At 41.8% G+C, this 24,554-nt stretch overlaps 1 protein-coding gene across 3 annotated transcripts in view; it reads left to right on the top strand.

The window, feature by feature from the left end:
- The window catches only part of grid2 (glutamate receptor, ionotropic, delta 2), a 661,023-nt gene that overhangs the window by 430,325 nt on the left and 206,144 nt on the right, over nt 1–24,554 (top strand). For all 3 annotated transcript variants that reach the window (XM_052094053.1, XM_052094054.1, XM_052094055.1), the window contains exons 6-8: nt 1,305–1,478; nt 8,395–8,556; nt 11,131–11,250. In XM_052094053.1, the coding sequence (XP_051950013.1) occupies nt 1,305–1,478; nt 8,395–8,556; nt 11,131–11,250 (456 nt within the window). The remainder of the gene's footprint in view (nt 1–1,304; nt 1,479–8,394; nt 8,557–11,130; nt 11,251–24,554) is intronic.

The raw sequence follows: 24,554 nt of genomic DNA, 5'->3' as shown, positions 1-24,554 counted from the left end.
GATATAGGCAATACTGTGTTTAAACTGTAGCTCATGTAAACAAAATATTGTGATTATGATATTGAGATTATGCTAATAATCAGAGTAAGGATAATCGCAGTAAGATATGTGTAGTACTCCTGTTTTAAACATTGCTTTCTACTGGCATGTAAAGGCTTTAATCGCATTTCCTATGACGAATGATGTTACACTCAAGCACAGGTTTGAAAACATTGCGAAAAATTATTTTCACACCGGGGGCCCATTTTCATGATTTCACCTAGCCCTCACAAAACCATGGGCCGGCCCTGTTTGTGACTTTTGGTGGCATTTTTGCCTTAAGCCCAGGTTCATTTCTGATCGTGGTCAGTGCAGATATGACCTCATATTTTGAGGCCTACAATGTTTATAGAAGTTACAATAATTAGTTTTTTAAATATTTAAGTGTTTTATTATCGCTTTTTTTAAGGATGACATTAGTAAATGCTGATGCAAGTTTAAAACCCTGGTAAAGACTACCAGGTTTGAAAACTTGAACCTGCGAAGAACGGTCTCTGAATCGTCATGTGCATGATTCATTAAGTGCCGACCGCGCGTTTATTTACAATAGCGCGTGCACATGTATACTCTGCATGTTTGACCGTAGTGGTGCGTTGGTGATGCAAGACGCTGTTACCTCAAGCCAAATTATATCAATTACTTTTGAAAAGGTAGGAAAATAACAGGAGTAACTATAACATGACAGAGAGAAAAATACGTTTATAGAAATAATAATGTTTGCGGTGCTGTATCACATAGATAGCTATTTTGGTCTCAAGAAGACAAAACGGAACATAGAAAGATAATATTATTTTTCAAATTTAATGTCTACCCCATTTTCTTTCTCTCAACATAAAGTGTATTTACATTTAAGTGAAAAACAAATCCTAATTGTAATTAAGATGTTTCTTGGACATGCTTAGTCTCTTGTGTTCATGTGTAAACAGAGGCAAGTTCTCCTCAGCACTTTATTTTTGTAGCCAGTTTGCCTGCATTATGTGGTTATTTTTTCTGCATTTTATTTTGGACTCTTTTAGCTTTCTTACTTTCTCTTTCTAAAAAAGTAAACAAATTAAAATGGCAAACAAACCTTTTTCCGCTCTTTTTTCAAAGTCTCAAAATATTGCTTTTTTACTTTCTAAATAAAAAAACAAAATATATATACTCAGGGGAAACATGACCCTAGACCACCTGTGATTGCCAAACCTTTTCCAGGTTTATTTTAACATTCTTTTTTTGTCACTCTGTTCTCCCTTTCCCCCATCTCTTCCATTCACCTGCTGCAGGAGATTACAGACCAGGATGTGCAGGAGCTGGTGATGAAGTCAATAGGTCGACTGACCCTGGTGAGACAGACCTTCCTTCTCCCACAGAACTCCAGCCAGCGCTGTGTCAGGAACAACCACCGCATCAACACCTCACTCTGCGACCCCAAAAACCCAAAGGCACAGCTGTTAGAGGTGCAATACTCCCATTTGTGCATACCCGTTCAACTTAATCATCTGCCTTTATTTCATTTTCTGATTGTGTCCATTAACTGTCGCCATTAGACAATCATTAGCCTTTGAGCTAACATTATTAGAAAACATGAAAATGTCAATGCGCAAATTAGCTACCTTGTTTTACTGCTTTTATATTTCTTTACAATATGCCCATGGGTGCCATTTCTGTTTTCGAATATTTATCCAAAGGCTGTACATTACTTACTCATTTAATTTACACAGATAACAACATACATTGACAGATGTGAAATGTTCTAAGCACTCAATACTGTTAAACATTACACAGTATATCATTTTCAATATATTGGTATGGTACGGGCATGGGCAAATACACTACATGGCCAAAAGTATGTGGACACCTGAACACCACACCAATATACAGTATGTTCTTGTGCATTTACAATAATTTTAAAACCACTGGCTTCCCACTAGATGGAACTTGACTGCTGTGATTTGCTCCCATTTAGACATCCACAAGAACATCAGTGAGGTCAGACATTAATGTTGGATGATGCGGTCTGGCTTACAGGTTATTCTTATTCATCCCAAGTGTGTTCAGTAAGGTGTAGGTCTGGGCTTAGTGCAGGCCAGTTTAGTTCTTCCACACAAGACTCAGTAAATCATGTCATTATGGACCTATCTTTGAGCATAGTGTAGGGATGGGACAATATGGTTATTTCACGATTCAGTTTGATGTACGATATGAGGTTCACAGTGTTATATAATCTGATTAGATATGACAAAACTTAAATGTCAAAGTATGACAGAAAATTGTGCTTATGTTTGACCAAAATGCACATTATGATTTCTCATCAGAATGCAATTTTAATGCACATTCCAAGTTTAAATAATAAGAGTTTCACATATATCATTCTCTATAAGAAAATATCACAAACAAATACATAAAAAAACAGCTGGATTAATTCAGGATGAGTGGGTGCAGGACAAGCAATATAAAATAATAGAACATGTCCTCAAAAATATAAAGGATTGCAATCAAAACTCCTCTATAACATGCAAGAGACAACTGTACTTTATTCTATCCCTGGTCTAGCGCAGGGACTTATTTATTTTGTAAAGGGAAATACGTATATATTTATAGGACTGTCAATGAATTAAAATTTGTAATTTAATTAATTACATTGTATGCTGATTAATGAGTCAAATTAATTGATTTCGCAATTGATCACATATAAGAGAAAGCCCCGCAAATAAAACTAATTAAATAAATAATTATGAAATACTTATAAATAGTTATATTTAAATAATTATAAATAAAATCTATATTCTAAAAAATTACATTATAGATAATGAAAATGCATTACACCATTGTGGAACATGAGTAAAGCATTAAATAAGACGGTAAAACTTTACAATAAGGTTCCATTTGCAAACATTAGTTAATAACATTAGTTAACATGAACTAACAATGCAAAATGCTTTTACAGCTTTTATTAATCTACTAATACATTTCTCAAATTAAAAGTTATGTTGGTTAACATTAGTAAATGCATATATATAACTAATATTAACATACAATCAACAATTGTATTTGTATTATCTAATATTGACACAGATTAATAAATGCTGTAAACAATATATTGTTAACTGTTTGTTCATGATACCTAACACATTATCTAATGTTAATAAACAGAAACTTATTGTAAAGTTTTACCAAAAAGACAATTCAAAAACTGTCTTTAGTATGCAATATAGTGTTTATTTCCATATTACTGAACTTATGTCATCTGCCTATTATTGACCTACAGTTCATACATTCTATTTTGCAATTGAATTCCTCAATCAGTCCGAGATAGATTTATTATGAGGGCTTTTCTAAGGATGCGTCAATGAAAACCTGCGTCAACGTTTTTGTTGCATCATAAACATACCGTTTTTAGGTCTCTGTGTCAAGTTAAACATAGTTTGAAGCTTAGAAAAACATGTCTTCAGATCCCTGTGTTCATATTTGCGCTCCATCAATCTGTGTTCTCATCTTGTTTTGTCTGCTGTTGGTGAGTGCGGTTTGTACTCTGTATAACCGCTTTGTCCAAACAGATGAAGTTTCACTTACTGCCCCCTGGAGAAACAGGTGGTATTTCAACTTGAATTGCTCAGATGGAAGGAATATTCCTAATCACAGTCCGGGGACATGATTGCTTGTGTTTATTTTTTTTTAACGCATAATTTATTATATAATTGATTGTACTGATTTAACACATTAATTCAGTGCGATTAACATTTGTACAAAATAAATCATGTCCCTGGACCGTTGTGGTGCAGTTGTACATTGATGAGTCCTTAGACAAGCATTCATAATAAATCTGGGACAAATTGAAAAATTTTGTTGCAAAATGGATTAATAAAATAAAATTAAAATAAACAATATATTGGATTCTAAATTAGATTACATTTTTTATTGTCTTAATTCTTTACACATTTGCCACAATAATGTAATGCATCTTAATTATGATATATATATATATATATATATATATATATATATATATATATATATATATATATATATATTCAAATAGATCTATATATAATAATCTAATTATGATTGAATTATGGTTATTTGGGGGAATATTTATGTATGCGATTTTAATTTAAATTTTAATCGATTGACAGCCCTAAATATACAGTGTCTATTCAGGTCACAGTAACGAGAGGAGCCCCAGGGTATTTGTACCACATCCATGCTACAATATTTGTGATTAAAATGTAGCTTTCTTTTTACTTTTTATAAACAACTTACTGTAAAGAACATAAAGGATATTAAAATACACACTATTCAATTAAAGTGTGTGGATCTCATTTTTGCACATGGATCTTATCTTTGATGGACAGTTTTAATTCCAAACATTTTTCAACAAAACAAGGCAATTTAACATGTGTTCTAGTACTTAAGTTTCTAATTTCAAGCCCTGTATATAATGTAGAAAAAAGTGACCAAGATATTTTGATGTTTGACAGGTCATTTTATTTATGGTTAAATGGACAGAAAACTATTTTGCAAATTTTGAAATACAGAATTTTGCCTTGATATGGGATAATGGGATTAAATTAGTAGTACCTAGGGTACATTCAGAGCATGGAAAATCATCTTTCTCCTACTATGCCCCATGGCTGTGGAATGAATTTCAAGTTACTGTCCCTCTAGAAACAATTCCTCCTTTGAATGTATTTAAAAATTTACTACAGTATACAATGATTGAATCATGTTGTTGTTTTACTTGATTTATGATGAATGTTGTGCTCTGACTTTCTGGAATGTTTTATATATGTTGTGTGTTTGTGTGTAATTTTGTAGTGTGGCCATCTTGGCTAGGACTCCCTGGAGGAAGAGATTTCTTTTAATCTCAATGGGACCTTCCTGGAAAAATAAAGGAAATTATTATTATTATTGTTATTATATGGTTCGACATTTATTTTGGTTCACGATATTTCTAAATTCTGTATATTGTCCCATACCTAGCATAGGGGCATTGTCTTGGTAGAACAGAAATTTTACAACCCATTCTCCCTAAATGTTTAAAAGAAAATTACTTGACTGTGTACTTGATTTTTATGAATCTGCTAGTGATGGGTGATGCAAAAATAGCTAAACCGTTAATTAAAAGGGGGTTTCCATATACTTTTGGCCATGTAGTGTATGTATTTTCAGTATGTGTAAGAGCAAGATATGGGGGGACAGGAGTACTTCTCTGTGTAACAGTGAATAATGCTTATAGGCAGGTCATGTTTGACAGCAAGGATTCATCACTGCTCACTGGTCAGCAGCCCAATCCAGAGGAGACCAATTGTACACTGCGCTAAAGCGTACACTGTAAAAAGAAATCCAGTTGTTTTTACAAAAAATAAAAATAAAAACGTCAGCTGTGGTTGCCAGAATAATTATGTAAAAAAACAATAAACATATAAACAACCTAAAGAACGATCTGCACATTTTACAGTTGAAAACTGTTGTAATTTAAATGACCGTGCTGTCACTGATTTTTTTTTTAAATAATCTGTTAAATTTACAGTAAAAAAAAACTTCAGAAACTTGATGTTAAACTTTTGAAACTGTAAAAATCTGTAAACAATTTTACTTTATAAGGTATATGTTAATCACCGTAAAAATTATAGAAGAGCACATGATGTCATGAAGTTCACCAATAGTGGTTCTTCCAGGAGCAACGACCAATAAATATTAAGAGACAGTGCTCAGTGTCACTCACGCAAACACTAATTGTTAACTAAACTATGTGAAATATGAAACAGAACACCCCAATGTACATAACTGATATTAAAAATAATAAGAAACAACTATTTCCATAAAATAAAATGAAATATGATGGGTCAGGAAATTGTGGGAATGACCGATTATTGTTTTTTACTCTCATTTTAACAATAATTTACTGTAAAAAGTACATGTACTCTCTAGTTAAACATAAAAATATTTTTTTTTTTACAAAAAAAAAATAATTGGTACAAAACTTTACTGTAATAACGACTGTATTGTCTTTTAAAATATATTTAAAAAATACTGTATATTTTACAGTAAATACTTGTTAATCAATTAACGATTTCTTTCTGTAGCATTTTTACAGTCTTTTACCGTTCAAATTACAAACGTTTTTTACAGTGTACACATTTATTTATCTCTCTCTCCCCTCACATCTCTCTCTCTCTCTCTTTCTCTCTCTCCCCTCACATCTCTCTCTCTCTCTCTCTCTCTCTCTCTCTCTCTCTCTCTCTCCCTCACATCTCTCTCTCTCTCTCTCTCTCTCTCTCTCTCTCTCTCCCTCGATATACAGTCCACCATCCCTCTGGAATACCTCTTTTCACCTCCTGTTCCCGGTAGACAACTGATCACTCATCTTCCCTGGAGAGAATGACTTACAGTAAATCCTGTATTTTAAACAGACTTAATGGACTTTCCCTGGTCTTCTCCCCTCTAAATTTAACCCTGCCTTTGTCTGTTTCTTTGGCACTGGGACCTGCTTTGTTGCTTCAGTGGTCTCAACTCCTGCTCCAAATACCATATCATAATATGCTGTTGCTTGGGTAGTCGTGAGGATTCACTGTCAAGTCTCTTTCTCTGGGTCATTGCTCTTTTTGTTATCCCATTCTCTCTGTTCTCTAAGGGCTGGTTAGACGGTGGGAGTCTTTTGCGGGAGTCACCATTTGTAAATACAAGCAGCTCGGGTGTTTTCCCACTGTGTTGGGATGGTGAACCCTGTTCCTTTGAATGATGCTGTAATAGATCTCGACTTACACTCACTACTGTGTTCAAAGCACAAGGTGCATAAGCTGAGAACATCAGCCCAGTCGACACTGTCATTTAATTACACAGTCTGCTTTGAAGCTGATGTATATATGCTGTAATTGGCAGTTAGTCTACCAGTTCTGAAAATCATTAAAGCCTCAGAGCAGGGCATACCTGTTCATGGCTGTTCATTGAGCCAACCGAGCGTGACTCCAAACATAATTTGAATAGCTTTTTCTTTTTGCTTCTCTATTTGCTTTTGAACATTTTCAGGGCTGATGCCTTATGTGAATCATTTACCACATGAATTGCATTCGTGGCTATTATGGGAAACGAAAGCTGATGGTTAGAGGTTTTTCCCAGCCATTTGTCACCATGGTATGACTTCACATTGCACAGGCACTCGATGTGTCAAGTGTGCAGGAAAAGTGCATGTTCATAAACAACGTGGGAAACCTTATGACCTCTCAACTCTATTTATTACCTTCTCATTAAAATGTAGACAACACTTGGGCTATATCAGAGCCTTGCAATCAATAAGAATGGAATTAACTTCCCTTCTTTGTGCCGACACCACACTGTGTGGTGTTATATACTTTGTTTGAGCGAGGAGCATTTTTACATTCTTAATCCCCCAACAAAGTGATGGTTAGGTACTATGTCTGTTCTGTGCTGAAACAATTTTGATTATTTGTGTGCTGGTCTGGCTGTTGGACCAACATAACCATGTCGTTCACAAGCAAAACATGCTTGTCACCCAGCATGGTCTTTCTGATGAAGCTGGTTGACCAAGGGAGGCTTGCTGGTTAAGCTAGTTAAAGGGATAGTTCATCCAAAAATAAAAATGTGGTCATCATTTATTCACCCTCATGTTGTTTCAAACCTGTATGACTTTCTCTCTTCCATGGAAAAAAATGTGATGTTAGAAAGAATCTTAGTCTTAGTCACCATTCACTTTCATTGCATTTTTTTTCTTCCATACAATGAAAGTGAATGGTGACTGAGGCTAACATTCTCCTCTAACAATTCTTGTTGTGTTCAATGCAAGTAAGAAAGTCACAATGATTTCAGTCAACATGGCATGAGTAAATTATGACAGAATTTAAATTTTTTGGATGAACTATCCCTGGTTGGGGGACAGTAGCCTGGATACCAAGCAGGGGACCAGCATCCAAATCACAACATATTTTGGTTACCAGCAATGCTGGTCTTTTCAACAGGGTTATCAGTCTGGATAGAGAGAGGAGAGGGGAAAATGTGCTAGAGAGAACAACAACAAAGAGGGCAACAACCACTAGTAAGACATAATAATACAGTTTGATGCCTGGCAGGGAGCTGAAACTTTTGCTCAAAATGTCGTGAGCAGGCATTGTTTCGATTTTATAGACAGAAATCACGGTACAAATGACAGACTTTACTATTGTTTATTAAATTACACTGCCTTCCAGTGCCACATCTAGTTCAATTTGAGCACTTGTGACCTCCTGCTGTCCTTTCCACGGTAGAGACAAAAATATGCTTTCTTCTCTTCTCTATCCACTTTTTCTTGTAAGAGAATATTAATCTAGTGTCTCTGGCTCTCTGTGCTCATGGCTATTTTTTTTGCCGTTTTGTCAGATCACCAACCGCTACATCTATGACACAGTTCTGCTTCTGGCCAACACCTTCCACAGGAAGCTGGAGGACAGGAAATGGCACAGCATGGCGAGTCTTTCGTGTATCCGCAAGGGCTCCAAACCGTGGCAGGGTGGAAAATCCATGCTGGAAACCGTGAAGAAGGTAGGACTGTGAGCAATAAGATGTGTGATTGTAAGAGTTTGACCTTGTATGCACTTATGCAAGAAACCACATGACTGTGACCCATTTACACCTGGTATTAAAGGGATAGTTCAAACAAAAATGCAAATGATTTTATCATTTACTTACCATAATGCCATCTTATATGTGTATGACTTTCTATCTTCTGCAGAACACAAACAAAGAAAAAAAATCTCAGCTCTGTTGTTCCTTGCAATGGAAGGTAATGGTGGCCAGAAATCTGAAGGTCTAACAAGCATATAAAGGCAGCATAAAAGTATTCCATATGACTCCAGCGGTTAAAATAATATCTTCAGCAGCGATGTAATAGGTGTGGGTGAGAAACAGATAAATATTTATGTCCTTTTTTTATAATAAATATCAACGTTTACAATGTGTACACTTTTCAAGGTGAAACTAATCAGGCACCACATGTCACTTTCAGATGTGAAAATAAAAGTGCAGATTTATATTAAAAAAATGACTTAAATAGTGATCTGTTTCTCACCCACACTTATCATATCACTTTTGAAGATATGTATTTAACCACCCCACTGGAGTCTCATGGATTACTTTTATGCTGCCTTTGATTTATGGTCACCTTTCACTTTCACTGCCTACTCACTTGTCAATCATCCATGATGCTAAAACAAGAGTTTTAAACTTCTAGAAAAACCCATGCGTGCATATACAGATTTTAAAATATATTTCTTATACTGTATGCAGTGGCACAGATTACTTGCTTTAAGGTGTCTGCTAAATTACTAAAAGTAAGATGTCTGCAATTTTGGGAGTGACTCCTGTATTACTTTACACAAAATTATAATTTAAGGGAATTCCATGTAAGTACATTTGTCACTCCTAAAACTTTGCAGTGTGTACATGGCCACTGAGTCGTACAGTCAGAAGTCAGTATGTTTACAGTACATGCACTTTACAAGTTTGAGCTTCATCTACCATGTTTGCACGTTAATCGGATCACAACTGGCCTGGAGTTGCACGCATACTTAGAAGGACAGAGGCGATGTGCGACTTATATTTAACCTGTATTTGACGTCCTACAAGTAAATATTTGATTGCGCATTGTGTCATGTATACTTGGACCGGCAGATGAAGACTATAGCTTGAATATTACTGTGTATGTAAACATACTGTCTCTTCTTCCCCCTATCTCTGGGTCCCACTGGGGGAGGGGTATGTTGTGATAGAGTCTCCTCCCTTTCTCCTGTCTGGTGTACAGCAGGCCTGCAGAAATGGCACACTGCCTGGGGTGAGATGACAGTCTATGTTACAGTGCTAGTGTCTGAGTGCTGTGTTAACACTGTGCTTGGTTGGGAACGGCTTTACCCCCTGAGGGATGTACTCTTCCTCCTGTATCCACATGTATCTGGTCCTGCCTGCCATCTCGCAGTAGAGATATCACCTCTCACCCAGCTCTCACCTCCACACAGCTGCGAATGTGACAGTCGTATTAAAGCAGAGAGAGCGATATATACAGACACTAGGAGACAGCGAGAACACACAAAGTGTGGCAGGGTTTTTAGAGTTTTTGAATCTGCATACATTTTAAAGACCTCTTTTCTATGGTATGTTTGAAATAACAGAATGCCAACACATATTATACTGTATGTTGAAATAGTACGGAGTGCTGCACATTTATTTTACTCTACATCAGCTGTATAATGGCCTTGTATTCAATTCCCGGGGGACTGTTTGCGCTGGAACATTGCTTTACAGCTTAATTAGGAGAAGATTGTGTGCATTGGCTTTACAAAGCAGCAGTTGGTGAACTCATTTGGAAAGCGTTCATCAGCTTTTATAATTGTCTGTCTTATTCATTCTGTCAGCACTGGTATTGGTGGAGCGAATTCATAACAGTTATCTGTCTGTTCATGTAGACCTTAGCTTGGTGGGACAGATTTTGAATGGGATTTATAAAGGTGTGAGTTTTCTATAGACTGGAATGATACTGTGTAGTTTTGGGGGCTTTATTATGGAATCCACATGATAAATGCAGAAGAAGAGATGAGATATACAGGGAGGACAAGATGTCCTTTTGGAAGCATGATGATGTTAAAGGAATAGTTCACCCAAAACAAAAATTTTATCATTATTTTAAGTGATTTTATAGCTTCAAAAGAATTGGAATGTATGTTTGTGTGTGAGTGCAAAATTTTTTTCCATTTTCAAATATAGTATTGATGTTTTGCACAGTGCTCATTTTTAAATGATAAAAATAGGTGCCACGGTTGAACTTTATTTCCAAATGTCAAGAAATTGATTACTCATTTTCTTATGTGTTATTCGACTACAAAAATACTCAAAATGCCCACCCCTTTTCTCTACCATTTGTGGCACCAAATAGTTTGGGGCAGAACTATCTGTTTGTCAAACATTGGAGGACAAGGGGAGAGTTTTAAGCTTGTTCAGTCTGAACACATTTTAGACACCTTGATTAAGGCAAAATTGTATCCATTGAGTTTACTGTTCTCATTAGATGTTGATTGTTGTCAAACATGACAAATCTCTTAATATATCACTATATGTTCTCTTCAGGGAGGAGTGAGTGGTCTCACCAGCTTGCTGGAGTTTAATGACAACGGCACCAACCCCAATATCTTCTTTGAGATCCTGGGCACCAATTACGGAGAGGACCGCGGCCGAGGTGTCAGTAGGGTGAGAGACAGCCCATTCAGGCCTGCAATATCTGTTTCAAATTCAGCTCCATCTCTTCATATCCCTTGCTCTCTGAAACATCAAAGCATCACAAGACAATTGTATTCATTCAAAGAGCAAAAGGATTTTAATTGATAATCGCAGAAGCCTAATAAATTCCATCAGCCTCCCTTAGAGAGGCGCAGTGCATCAGTACAGATTGTTTATCAGTTTGTCTGTTGTTTGTTTGTCTGTTCATCTTGTCTTTGGTGGAGTGAGGCGGTAGCATAAGAATCATCCCCCAATAATCCACAACATAATTAATCTATTCTTTCCATTTGATTGTTATTAATTACTTTAGTCATATTTATGTGTTTTTGCTCATCCAAATATTAATCCAAATCTGTCTCTGTCTTCTCCAATGAATGTGGATCATATGCTCATGACAGAAATACTATGAAACCGAATGATGCACAGACCAAGAATTGATTGGTGTCAAGCTACTCTTTTGGATAGGAATATTCCAAATTATCCCATCTGGAGAAATATATCGGGCCTACTCATTTAGTTGCAATAAATCAAATAATTGAATTTTGTCAGTTGCTAATCATGAAGTCATTTGAAAAAGCTGCTTATACATTCCGCATAGTTACAAAAAAGCACCTTGTTTTGTTAACTAAAACGTAGTTTTAATTTAATAACATTTCAAACATAGATGCTTTTATGATTTACCCCTCTAACACTGTGAAATGATCCCTGGAACAGTCATTTATTATGTATTATTGAAATACTCAAATTAAATTCAAAACTACTTTCTGGTACACTAGTTTTAAAGCACTGTTATTGGATATTTTTGCAAGAGCATCAGAGCAGAGGCTAATTGGTGTAAACGGCCTGGGTTTTGGCCGATGTACATAACCAATCAAAAGTCAGGACGCACTTGACTGAATTTATGAGCAGGAGTCCCCTTACAGCAGGTGTCCCGATATGTTCTGGTCACCTGAGATATGCCTACAAACAGGGTTGGGGCCCTGTGTGCAATGGGCACGCAGCCACTGGCTCAGAATCAGAAGGTCGACTTACAGTGCAATTATTATAGGGACAATTCCCCCAGAACAACCTGGAGTTAAGTGCCTTGCTCAAGGGCACAATGGTGGTGGCCATGGGGTTCAAACCAACAACCTTCTGATTAACAGCCCTGTGCTTTAGCCACTACGCCACCACCACTCATCACATGTCACAACTCACCAGTAACGACTCAGATCGCTGCGTGCCACTCACATCCCGGGAAGTCCACGGCTGCGGATGCACTGTTGCGACAAGTTACGCTCAGAGGAGAGTGGCGTCTTCACCCCCAGTCGGTCCAGCTGATTTGGGAACAGTTCGGCAAAGCACAGGTAGTCATGTTCGCTTCCCAAGAGACCTCCCACTGTCCGCTCAGGTACTCCCTCAGGGACAGAAGCGCTGGCACACAGCTGGCCCCGGGGGCTGCACAAGTACGCATTTCCCCCAGTGAGCCTTCTTGCATGGGTGCTGTACAAGGTCAGGGAGGACGAGGAACAAGTCATTCTGGTGGCCCCCTACTGGCCCACTCGGACTTGGTTCTGGACCCCTCCGTGGCGAATTCCCCTGAGGAAGAACCTTCTTTCTTAGGGATGGGGCACACTCTGGCATCCGCGCCCAGACCTCTGGAAACTCCAAGTCTGGCCCCTGATGGGATGCAGAATATCTAATTGGCCTACCTCTTGCCTTCGTAGACATGATCAACCAAGCCAGAGCTCCCTCTACCAGGCAAATGTATGCCCCAAAGTGGTGCTTGTTCGCAAATTGGTATTCTTCCCGGTCTGAAGACCCACAGTTCGGTCAGTGCTTTCATCCCTGCAAGAGAGGTTGGAGGCCTACCACGATGCAGTGGATGCGAAGTCCTTGGGTAAGCATGACTTGATTATAAGGTTCCTTAGAGGCGCCGGAGGTTGAATCCTCCCCGGCCAAGCCTGTTCCCCTCCTGGGATCTCTTTGTAGTCCTCTTGGGCCTTCAGAGACCCCCTTTTGAGCCGCTTGACTCAGTTGAGCTCGAAGCCCTCTCCTTGAAGACGGCCCTCCTGTTCGCGCTCGCCTCCATCAAGATGGTTGGGGACCTGCAAGCGTTCTCTGTCAGCAACACCTGCCTGGAATTAGGTCCAGCAGACATCCATATCATCCTAAGACCATGACCGGGCTACGTTCCCAAGGTTCCTACGACCCCCTTCAGGGTCCAAGTAGTGAACCTGCAAGCGAAGCTTCCCTGGAAGGAGGCAGCCCAGCCTTTTTCGTTGCTGTGTGCGCTTTGCGTACTTATGTGGACCGTATGCAGAGCTATAAATGTTCTGAGCAGCTCTTTTGTCTGCTTTGGTTGACAGTGGAAAGGGAACCCTGTCTCCAAACAGAGGCTTTCCCACTGGGTCGTTGATGCCATAGCATTGGCCTATCACACCCAGGCCAAGCCCGCACCCTTACGGGTTCTAACACACTCTGCGAGAAGTATGGCATCCTCGTGGGCACTGGCCAATGGCTCATCCCTTGCAGACATATGCAGAGCAGCGGGCTGGGCAACACCCAATACCTTTACAAGATTTTACAAGCGTCAGTCTCATCCCGTGTTTTCTCAGGTCCGAGCCGGTAGAACTCGGTAACGCTGAACAACTGACCGGGTGTACCGCTTGCACCTAGCAACTTTCCCCTCTACTGAGGCGATCACGTGCACTCTTATCCCAGGTGATCGGCACCTTGGATGACTCCTCCCTAGCCCTATGGTCTGTGAATTCAGCGGAGGAATTCCCGACCAGACCCACTACGAGTACTGAAACTACTCTGTACTGGAAAAGGTGCTCCACAGGATGGGCCCCCATGTGGATTAATACCCCTGTGTGTATTTCCGCGGTACGGTCCCCTTGAGAGCGGACCTACGTCTCCCTTGGGAAGTCCCCGCTGCCCCCGGTCACCGTGTTTGTAGCAACTCCTGCCTCTCAATTGGTAGGATCTACCACCACGCCATTCTCCACATGTGGCCTGAAACCCCATGTGATGTATTTCACCACACTTTACCTCCCCCAGCCTGGGCAGGTGTGGTCTCTGTGGGGTCTTTTCCCCCTGAAAGATTAGGATTTGGAAAAGAACGCCTTCCCCAATGCGTGAGATAGCATTAAGATGAACCTCATTCTCGGTTCCTCGAGGCAAAATCCTGAATGGACAGATGCATTTCCCTCCCTTTATACCCATATGTCCGGGGGTGGGACATGCAAATTCTGTCTGCCAATTTCTCATTGGCCTTTTCTCAAGTTCAGAAATCCACGAGGCTCTCAAGAGAGACCCCTAGTGTCGCTTCTTCGACACATAGTCAGGACGGAGGTTACAATAGTAACCTAGATGGTTTCAATAGAAAATACATCAACACAAGACTTATTACACTCATCAAGCAATTTCATGGGGCCTTTATGTGAGAGTACATCATTTTAAACATATTTGTCAGAAGTGCTATAAATATTTATTTTTTTACTTTTTGAATAAGGAAAATATTATTGAGTCAAATTCATGTTATAACACATTACAACTCCTGTGGAATCAAATAAAGCAGTGGTTGGTTTTGAGATGGAGATAACAAGATGCCACCTCTGCACATGTATTTTTGTTGCCTTGGTTTTATCATGTTGAGGAAGCTATGTTTAGTATAAAAGGTACCCGATGCTCCCCCATCACAATGATTGATGTATTGTCCACTGTTTTAGTTCTTCTTAATGCTCTTTATGAAGTCTCTCGTGTTTTTCTTTTGTAGTAAAAAAAACTGTATTTATACGGGCTTGATTATATGCAAACAATACAGTATACACAGAAGGACAGTTCTTTACATAACAATTATTGTCTATATGTTAAAGCTCCAGTGAAGCCACTTATGTTAAAACAGCTCTTACAATTACATGTTTCCCAACATACACAACTTTTCACAATTGAAGTTGACCAGATTATTAAAACCTGCCTAATATGTCCCCCTGCTAACACATTAACAGTAAATATCTTAGCTATCTGAGGAGGATGTTCTCCCAGCCACCTCAAAAGCTCAGAAAACAGACTGGAGTGTCTTTTTTTGAGAGAACATTATGATATTGCAATCCATATTTTTACTGTGTCACAAGGAATATCATTATCGCTGCACTCTTGTCATCTGGTCAATTGTCCAGAACATTTGTCAGTCTCTTCAGACCTGGCTCTCTAATAGCTTTTGTTTCTTAACATAGACTTGTTGCTGGGGTAATGAGAGCTGCCCATACTTGAACATCCTGCTTTATATTCTGTCACCGGATCATTTTTAAAGGTGAAGTGTGTCATTTCTGCAGCCCTACCATCACCAAACATTATTTAAAAAATAATTACTGTTTTCAAACAGATTTCACGAACATTCCCCCAGTCTGCCATTGATCGGCAAACAGATAGCCCTACCCCATACTCGCACCATTAGTTTAGCCAAAGGAAGCACATTCATTAGAAGTCGGTAGTGTAAATGGACTGTATGCAATGAATTGGAAGAATAGAAATAGGAACTTACATTATTTTGTGCATTAACTGCATTCTGGTTAAATGGGACACGCTTCTTTTATATGCATGTCAAGTGTGATTCAGGATATGGATATACGTAGGCTCCATTAAATTATATAGAATGTAAGTATGGTTAATAATTTTCATCTACTGACACAGAAATCATGGCTAGTATTAACAGTGATTGTATCACCATGCACTTCACTTCTATCTGTCGATTTTGACAAAAAATACATAATAATGAATTCAAATTACACTTCAAACAAAACAAAAGTATAATCAAAATAATGAAGCACTAAAAATCATGCTAATTCCATACATTCTCCAAATTCTTCCACTGGCACCATTTGCAGTGACTTAAAAATCACTCTAGACAAAAAGTGGAAAAATACCAATAAAAAATTAGACCATAAATACAATTGTGTAAATATAAAAATAATAATAATAATAATAACTGAAAAATAACCTGGTAACCATGACCTATAATGTAAAACAAATGTTATAAATTTTTGTTTAATAAAAAGGCTATTGTCAGGGACATAGTTTACTGCAGTAACTGAATTTGGACTTCGTGCTGAAAACAGACATAGTATTAAAATGTCTTAGCGTAATGACCTATTTTTCAGGAACGCAAATTGCACTTTGCACCACTTCATTAACATTAAAATACACACACAGTTTGTGCACATACACCAACAGTTATTGCAAACTCTCCCACCCACACCCACTTGTGCTTTGCACTGGCATGAACATTTTGCTTAGAATTAGTGCTCTTTCAAACATTTTATATAACGTAGCACACTTTTGTAGCGTGTAGCGCTGCACTTTGCGTGCTTATGAAAAAAGAGCTCTGTAAGTCTATTCCTCACAGCCTCATTGTCATTGTCACATAAAGATGGCACTACTGTAAATAAGGTCCATGTTTTTGAAAACCACAGTATTTACACTTTTCATCAACCTATGATGGCTTACTTATAGTTGTTTATAAGGTAAGAATAGGAGTATTTTAAAAGAAATTACACACATAACCATAAATTCAGTAATTCTAATGACCACTCTCCTACACTCTCCTCTATAGATCTAATTCTCATTCTCCGGTCCACTGGTTAAGGTACACACTTACATATGCCGAGACGTACACTCTCTCCATATTGATTACAGTGGTTTAAAGCAATTTGTTATAATTACTTTTACCTACATGCAAGAATTAGTTTTCCACATCATTAAATCCATTGGCTACATTCAGCTCACCTCTCTATGTATAAACACATCTAAAAGCTTTACCCTGCTGTACAGAGTGCTGGGCTTCGCAGAGTAATTGCTCGATTAGACATTTTGTCTAATCATCCCTGCTGAGGTACAACATTTTCTATTGTTTTGGCCTTCATTGAAAATGTATTAGAGAGCAGGCCAGGCAGTCAGGAGGAAGATGTGATGAAGTTCACAGTAATGGAAGAGCCCACTGAGACAATAGAGGTTGGAAAATTTGTGGAGCAGAAGAAAAGGGCACGTCGCTTAAAGCAGAGACAGACATCACTGGGAACAGAAGGAGAGATACGAAAGGCTGTTACCTGTCACAGTGGAGGTTAACATCTAGCCATTTAACTTCAGCTACTCATTAACTATGTAATGCCATCAGCAAGTACCAAGTTAGTTAAACCTTATGTACACTGCTTCTACAGTAGATGTAGCTCACATGTAGCTTATGTGGCTCACTGTAAAATAAAAAATACAAATAAAAACAAATAAAACATCTTAATCTAGCCTGAGCTGGTTTCTAAGCAGCTTTTTTTAGCTGGGAGGTTATGGCCACAGTTGTACAGCACAACTTTAAGTGTTTTATTAGAGTATTCTGAAATGGCCCTGGCATCTTTTTAAATGGTCTATGTGTATTAATATGTTTGCTGACACAAGTGAAGGTTGTAGAAGTGCCTGTGTTAAATATGTGAAACTGTACAGTGGGAAAGATATCCCCCCGGGTCCGACTCCCCATTTCCCCCAATTTTCCATTCCATTAGGTAGATTCAGATGTTCTTTGAGAGGAGCTGTCTTGGCCTGTGGGGTTGAGAGAGCGAGAGCACGAGAGAGAAAGCAAGACTTTTATGGATTTGTGCTGCTTTAGAACCACAATTTTTTTGCACATTGTGTCTGGACAACTCCCAGTAGACTGTGAAAGTGTTAAATGTACTGGGTCTCTCTTTTCAGCTGCAGCCCCTCTTCAATTTTCTATGACTAGAAAATATATTTTGTATTATCATATTGTTAAACGAGGAAGAGATTCAATAGGTATGTGAGAACAGATAGGCATAGCTGAGCTTTTGTTCACTGGAGTCCCATATTTACTCCTTTGTTCCACACCAGTCCTCACTTTCACTATTTAAACTCTTAAATCGTTCGACCAAGCTGTCCGTTTGTGGATGGTACATACTTGTCCGAATCGATTTAATACCCAATTCACGAGTTTGTTTGCCCATATAATCTTTAAGCTATTAAGGTTAAACTTATTTGGCTTGCTGTCCTCAGAGGAGGAGCTCGATGAAGCAGCTTCAACTCGAAGATTCAAGAGGATTTTAGGACAGCAAGTTGGATGCTTAGATGTTGAATTGATGTAGATGATCATTAGGCTTGGTAGTACGGAAAGATCTGCCCCCCAAAAAAAGGTGAATTGAAAGGATTAAGATATACGGTGAGGGATGGTGGTTGCCTAGTTTCTGCGGGGAGCTGTGGGCAGCACAACTGTTGCGCATTGATGGTAGATATTGTGCATTGGTGGTAAATATTGCGGGAGTCTGTACTGCTGTGACAGCTGGGGATGCGTCAAAGTCTAACACGTCTCGCCGCTGTGTTTATAGACCTGGAGTCATGAGCAGGTGATGCTGTTGCTTAGGCTGGACTGATGTCTCCCTACAATGTCCACTATGTGGTGCTATGAGTTGGATACTGCTGCGGCAGTATCATTTTGAAAGGGGCTCCGGCGGGAGCTACATTTGGAAAGCATGGCCCACCGATGTGTTTGTGGCGAAAGCTATAACTGAAGTACTGTTTTGGTAAACTGCACTGAAGCAGCCGGCTTGTGAAGGCAGCCTCACGCAAGGGCCTGCTCTGGGTGGAAGGTTTAGATGAAGGACATTTATGCAGCTATAGGGGGCTATAATGAATATTAGTGACATTTAGAAACAGTAATGTGACCAACAGCATACAATTATCTAAGAACAATGAGGGCAGCATAGAGGGCTTCCTGGGAAATACAACTTTAAAAACAATGTGATCGACAGTGTAAAATTATCTGAAAAATAAAAGCTTTAGCTCTGCACTGCAAACAGAGAAAATTTACTTGCAATCATTATTGACTTGTGGCCATTCGCTCCTTTGGAGTATTGCATGACCGCCACCTGCTGTACAATATACATCTTGCATGATTGATGTATCTGCATTGCAACAGTTTTGTGAGGAGATACTTTCAGAAATTCTACCCCTAGAAAATCAGAAAGAGCGCCAGAAGCGCCGTGAAGAGGCAACACCTATGCGCTATAACGGGATTTAAACAATCAATAGTGTGGGGAAAAATTTAGACAGTTAAGATGAAAGGACCTGTGCATGGCCATATGAAGCAGTAGCATTGGTATATGGTGAAGCAGTGGCTGGTTTTGCGGAGGAAACCGCAACGCAATATGTTCTTGTAAAGCAGTCAATGGAAAGGAGGAGGCGAGAACCGGATTTACAATATAAATAATAGTATTAATAATAAACTGAAACTTAACAGACAAACACACACATGATGGACATGTCCGTTAACGATCTCTCTCTCCTGCACCACCGTCTGTCATCGGCCTTTATCCCTCTCGGAGGCTTAATTAGCCTGATAAGGGACCGGGTGTGTATAATCAAAACCCGGCTCAACCCTCCGCCCTGCCACATTCCTCCTCTCATTGGTTCTCTCAGGCTGGGGAGCCCCCGGCCTGATGTACACCCCCCTTCTTTCCCTGGGGGAGGGCGTGCTTTAAGCCTGGTCTGCGTTCTCGGCGACTTGTGGGGACACTCCTCCGCCCCTGGCAGCGGCCCTACTGCTCCAGGTGGTCGGGGAACACTTCCCTCCTCCCCTCGCGGATGGCGGTCTTCCTCCTACCCCTCCGCGTTTCTGGGGGATGACAGGGCTCTCCTCTGTCCCTGGCAGCGACTCCATCACTCCAGGCGGTCGGGGAGTCCAATCCCCACTCGCCTCTCGGACGGCGGCCGTTCACCGGTCTACTCCCTCCCCCGGTGGATGGCAGCGGCGCTCCCGTGGGTGGACGGCAGTGTCGAGGACTCTTCGACGGGCATCCCTCCTCCTTCCCGGGCTTCGGCACCAGTGTAAAGCAGTCAATGGAAAGGAGGAGGCGAGAACCGGCTTGTCAATATAAATAATATTTTAATAATAAACTGAAACAAACACACACATGACGGACATGTCCGTAAACTATCTCTCTCCCGCACAATCCTCCGGAGTTGGCCTTTATCCCTCTCGGAGGCTTGATTAGCCTAATAAGGGACCAGGTGTGCATGGTCACGACCCAGCCCCGCTCTCCACCCTGCCACAGATCTGTTTTGGCGAGTAATTATTAAAAAGAAGAAAGGCAGGGTAGAAAATGTCTCGGGTTATGACTATAACCCTTGTTCCCTGAGAAGGGAACGAGACACTGCGTCGTTGAAAACGACTCTTTGGGGAACGCTCCTTAGCGTGCGCCTCTGAAGTATGAATGAAACTATTCCAATCTTGATTGGTGTTGCGTCATGACGTAACATGTGACGGCATAACCGGATGCATAAAAGTGACGCCGGCACACATACACATTAGCCTAGCGATGAAGCAAGCCACTCTCAGGCCTTGAGGGGCGTGGCAGGACGACGCAGTGTCTCGTTCCCTTCTCAGGGAACAAGGGTTATAGTCATAACCCGAGGCGTTCCCTTCCGAGGGAACTCGCACTGCGTCGTTGAAACGACTCTTTGGGGAACGAATGCCCACTAGGCCACGCACCGAAAAAGGCCTGCCCTAGGGTGAAACTGAACTCAGGCACTCAGCTAGGACGAGAGCACACGTGCGCCAGGCGTACTAGGGAGGTGCAGACTGTAAAACCTGATGAAAGTGTGCGGGGTAGCCCAACCGGCTGCCTCACAGATCTCCTGGAGGGGTACTCCCGATAAGAGAGCCCTAGAGGACGCCATGCCTCTAGTTGAATGAGCCCTCACGGCCAAAGGTGAAGGCAAATTGCGCACCTTGTAGGCCGGGATAATAGCCTGAACAATCCAATTACTAATGGTTTGTTTTGAGGCAGGGAGCCCCTTCTTAGGTGACCCAAAACACACTAACAGTTGGTCCGACCTCCTCCAAGAAGAGGACCTCTCGAGGTAACGCTCAAAGCTCTGACAGGGCAGAGCAATTGGAGCCTCTCTTCTTCTGCCGACACATGAGGTGGAGGATGAAAAGCCTGCAGGACCGTAGACCGTGCCGTGTTAGACGGCACCTTAGGCACATAGCCAGGTCTCGGGTGTAAAATGGCTTTAACTCCGCCAGGGGCAAACTCAAAGCAAGCTGGCGTCACTGCCAGGGCTTGAAGATCACCCACCCTCTTTAGAGAGGTAATAGCTAAGAGAAAATCCATCTTGAACGTCAGGTCCTTGGGCGAAGCCGACTGAAGGGGTTCGAAGGGGGCCAGGGATAACCCTTCGAGAACCACCGCCAGGTCCCAGGCAGGAACCCTGGACCTGGTTGTCGGTCTCATCCTCCATGTACCACGGAGAAAACGAATGACCAGCTGGTGCCTCCCCAGAGGCCCATCACTCAGTGGTGCATGGAACGTCGAAATGGCAGCCACGTACACCTTGAGTGTGGAAGGGAGAGACCACAGAGAAACGATCTTGAAGAAACTCCAGAACTGAAGCCACCGGGCAGTTAACTGGATCTACTTCATGTTCTCTACACCAAGTGGAGAACACATTCCACTTGAGGCCATATAATCTCCTAGTAGACGGAGCCCTAGAGCTAAGTATGGTTTCAACCACCCCCGCTGATAGACCAGCATTTAGGTACTGAACCCCTCAGGGGCCAGACCCACAGTTTCCACAGCTCTGGACGAGGGTGGAAGACTGTACCCCCCGCCTGAGACAACAGATCCCTCCTCAGAGGAATCTGCCATGGCGGAGCTATCAGGAGTGAAATTATGTCTGAGAACCATACTGGGCCGGCCACATGGGGGCAACCAGAAGTAGACTGATGCCCTCTTGGCGGACCCTTTCCAGGACTCCCGGAGCAGAGCGATCGGGGAAATGCATACAGGCTGAAGCCTTGGCCAAGCCTGTACCATGGCGTCCAACCCCAGTGGGGCTGGATGTGAGAGGGAGAACCAAAGTGGACAGTGGGACGTCTCTCGAGACGCGAACAGATCCACTTCTGATGGTCCAAATTTGTCCCATATCAACTTCACCACCTCTGGATGAAGTCTCCATTCCCCGGGCCTCAGCCCCTGCCTCGACAGGATGTCTGCTCCCTGATTCTGAACCCCGGAATATACATTGCTCTGATAGACAGTATTTTCCCTTGGGACCAAAGAATTATCTGATGCGCCAGTCTGCACAGAGGGCGCGATCTGAGTCCTCCTTGTCGGTTCAGATAAGCTACCACTGATGTATTGTCCGAACGTACTAGGACATGGTAACCCTTGATGTCTGGAAGGAAGCTCCTCAGAGCCCTGAACACAGCCAACATCTCTAGACAGTTTATGTGCCAAGAATGATGATGGTCCTGCCACAGACCCCTGGCAAAGTGGCCGTCCATGACCGCGCCCCAGCCAGTGAGGGAGGCGTCTGTCGAAATGGTTTTCCGACGACATGACGCTCCCAACACTGGCCCTTGGGACAGGAACCAAGGTTTCTTCCATATTAGCAGAGAACGAAGGCACCTGCGCGTTACTCTGATTATACGAAATGGATTCCCGCTGGGGAAAACCCTTGGCTTTCAGCCACCACTGGAGGGGCCTCATGTGTAGAAGGCCCAACGGTACAATGTTGGATGCCGCTGCCATGAGGCCCAGCAGTCTTTGAAATTGCTTTACAGTGATGGCCTGGCCTAGCTTTAACCCGGACACCATCGCCATAAGGGACTCGATACGTGCAGGAGACATGCGTGCCTGCATCGTAACAGAGTTCCACACAACGCCCAGAAACGTTGTGCACTGGGATGGTTGTAACACACTCTTTTTGTGTTGAGTCTCAACCCCAAACTTCGAATGTGGCCAAGAACGACATCTCGATGCCGAACCGCCATTTCTCGAGACTGGGCCAGAATGAGCCAGTCGTCGATATAATTCAGTATCACGGATGCCCTGAAGTCTCAGTGGAGCAAGAGCTGCATCCATACATTTGGTGAATGTGCGGGGAGATAGTGCTAGGCCGAACGGAAGAACCCGATATTGGTAAGCTTCACCCCGAAGCGAACCTCAGGAACCTCCTGTGACATGGAAGGATGGATACATGAAAATAGGCGTCTTTTAGATCTATCGTGACAAACCAGTCCTCGGATCTGATCTGACTCACGATGACAGGAATAGTAAGCATTTTGAACCTGAACCTCCTCAGAGACCGGTTCAAAACTCTGAGATCTAAAATCGGCCTCAACCCCCATCCTTTTTTGGAACTATAAAGTACCGGCTGTAAAGACGGGACTCCCTGTCTGAATGATGAACACGTTCTATGGCCTCCTTCAGCAGCAGAGATTGCACTTCTTGTTCCATCACCTGAGCCTGCTCGGAACCACTGTAGTCTGCACCACCCCAGAGAATTTGGGGGCGGTGCCCGAACTGCAGTCTGTACCCTGAATTTATTATATGCAGGACCCATGCAGATATGTTGGGAAGATGATTCCATGCCTCTACAAAATCTACTAAGGGAACCAGCCTCTCGAGGCTGGTCTCGGTAGTTTTCGAGCACTGTTCTCGACTTCCTGAAGCAGGATACCGGCAGGATTTGGTCGATACAGTGCTTGTGACCACAATTGATGTGTGTTTTTTATTTTTTGACGCTGAACGGCACGGTGTGCTTTAGCTGGAGATTGGTGTGGCCCGAGCGTCAGAGACGGCGGAAACCAACACCAATTTCCTGAGGACTCCGCTGCGAGAACAACCTCGGTTGCTCTGCAGCGGGGGCAGCCCTCCGAGGTTCTAACACCCGGTTAGGACCTCTTCCCCAGAACCCTCCTAGCCTTAAGGACGTCCCTCAGGTCGGCCCCTGGCTGGAGGGCTTCGCTGGGAGCGCTTCCTCTGTTGCCAAGCTCCTGGAGGAGGGGCTCTAGAGGAAACGCTCTCCTTTGCTCTGCGCTGTGCGAGGAGCTGACTGAAGGCTGGGGCTGATGTGTTTGCCCCACCCTACTTGACTTAGACTTGGATTTACGGGGAGAAACTGCTTGAACGCCGCAGATTGTTTCCTCGCCTCCTGAAACCTGTCGACGACCGATGTAACGGCGTCGCCGAACAGGCCAGAGGGCGAGAGCGGGGCATCAAGCAAAAAAGCTCTGTCTTTTTCTTTTATTCCCGATAAATTTAGCCACAGATGCCTCTCCGTGGTCACCATAGCTGCCATAGAGCGGCCAATAGCGTGGGCCGTCTCTTTAGTTGCCCGGAGAGACAGATCTGCGGCTCTGCGCTAACTCCGCGATATCTTCGGAGTTGGCCCTCCCCTCGTCTAAATCTTTCAGGAGATCGGCCTGGTACGCCTGCAAAATCACC

This window comes from Xyrauchen texanus, chromosome 27, assembly GCF_025860055.1.
Source record: "Xyrauchen texanus isolate HMW12.3.18 chromosome 27, RBS_HiC_50CHRs, whole genome shotgun sequence".
Lineage (NCBI taxonomy): Eukaryota > Metazoa > Chordata > Actinopteri > Cypriniformes > Catostomidae > Xyrauchen > Xyrauchen texanus.
The sequence above is the reverse complement of the archived record's forward strand: the minus strand, read 5'-3'. Positions and strand labels throughout refer to the sequence as shown.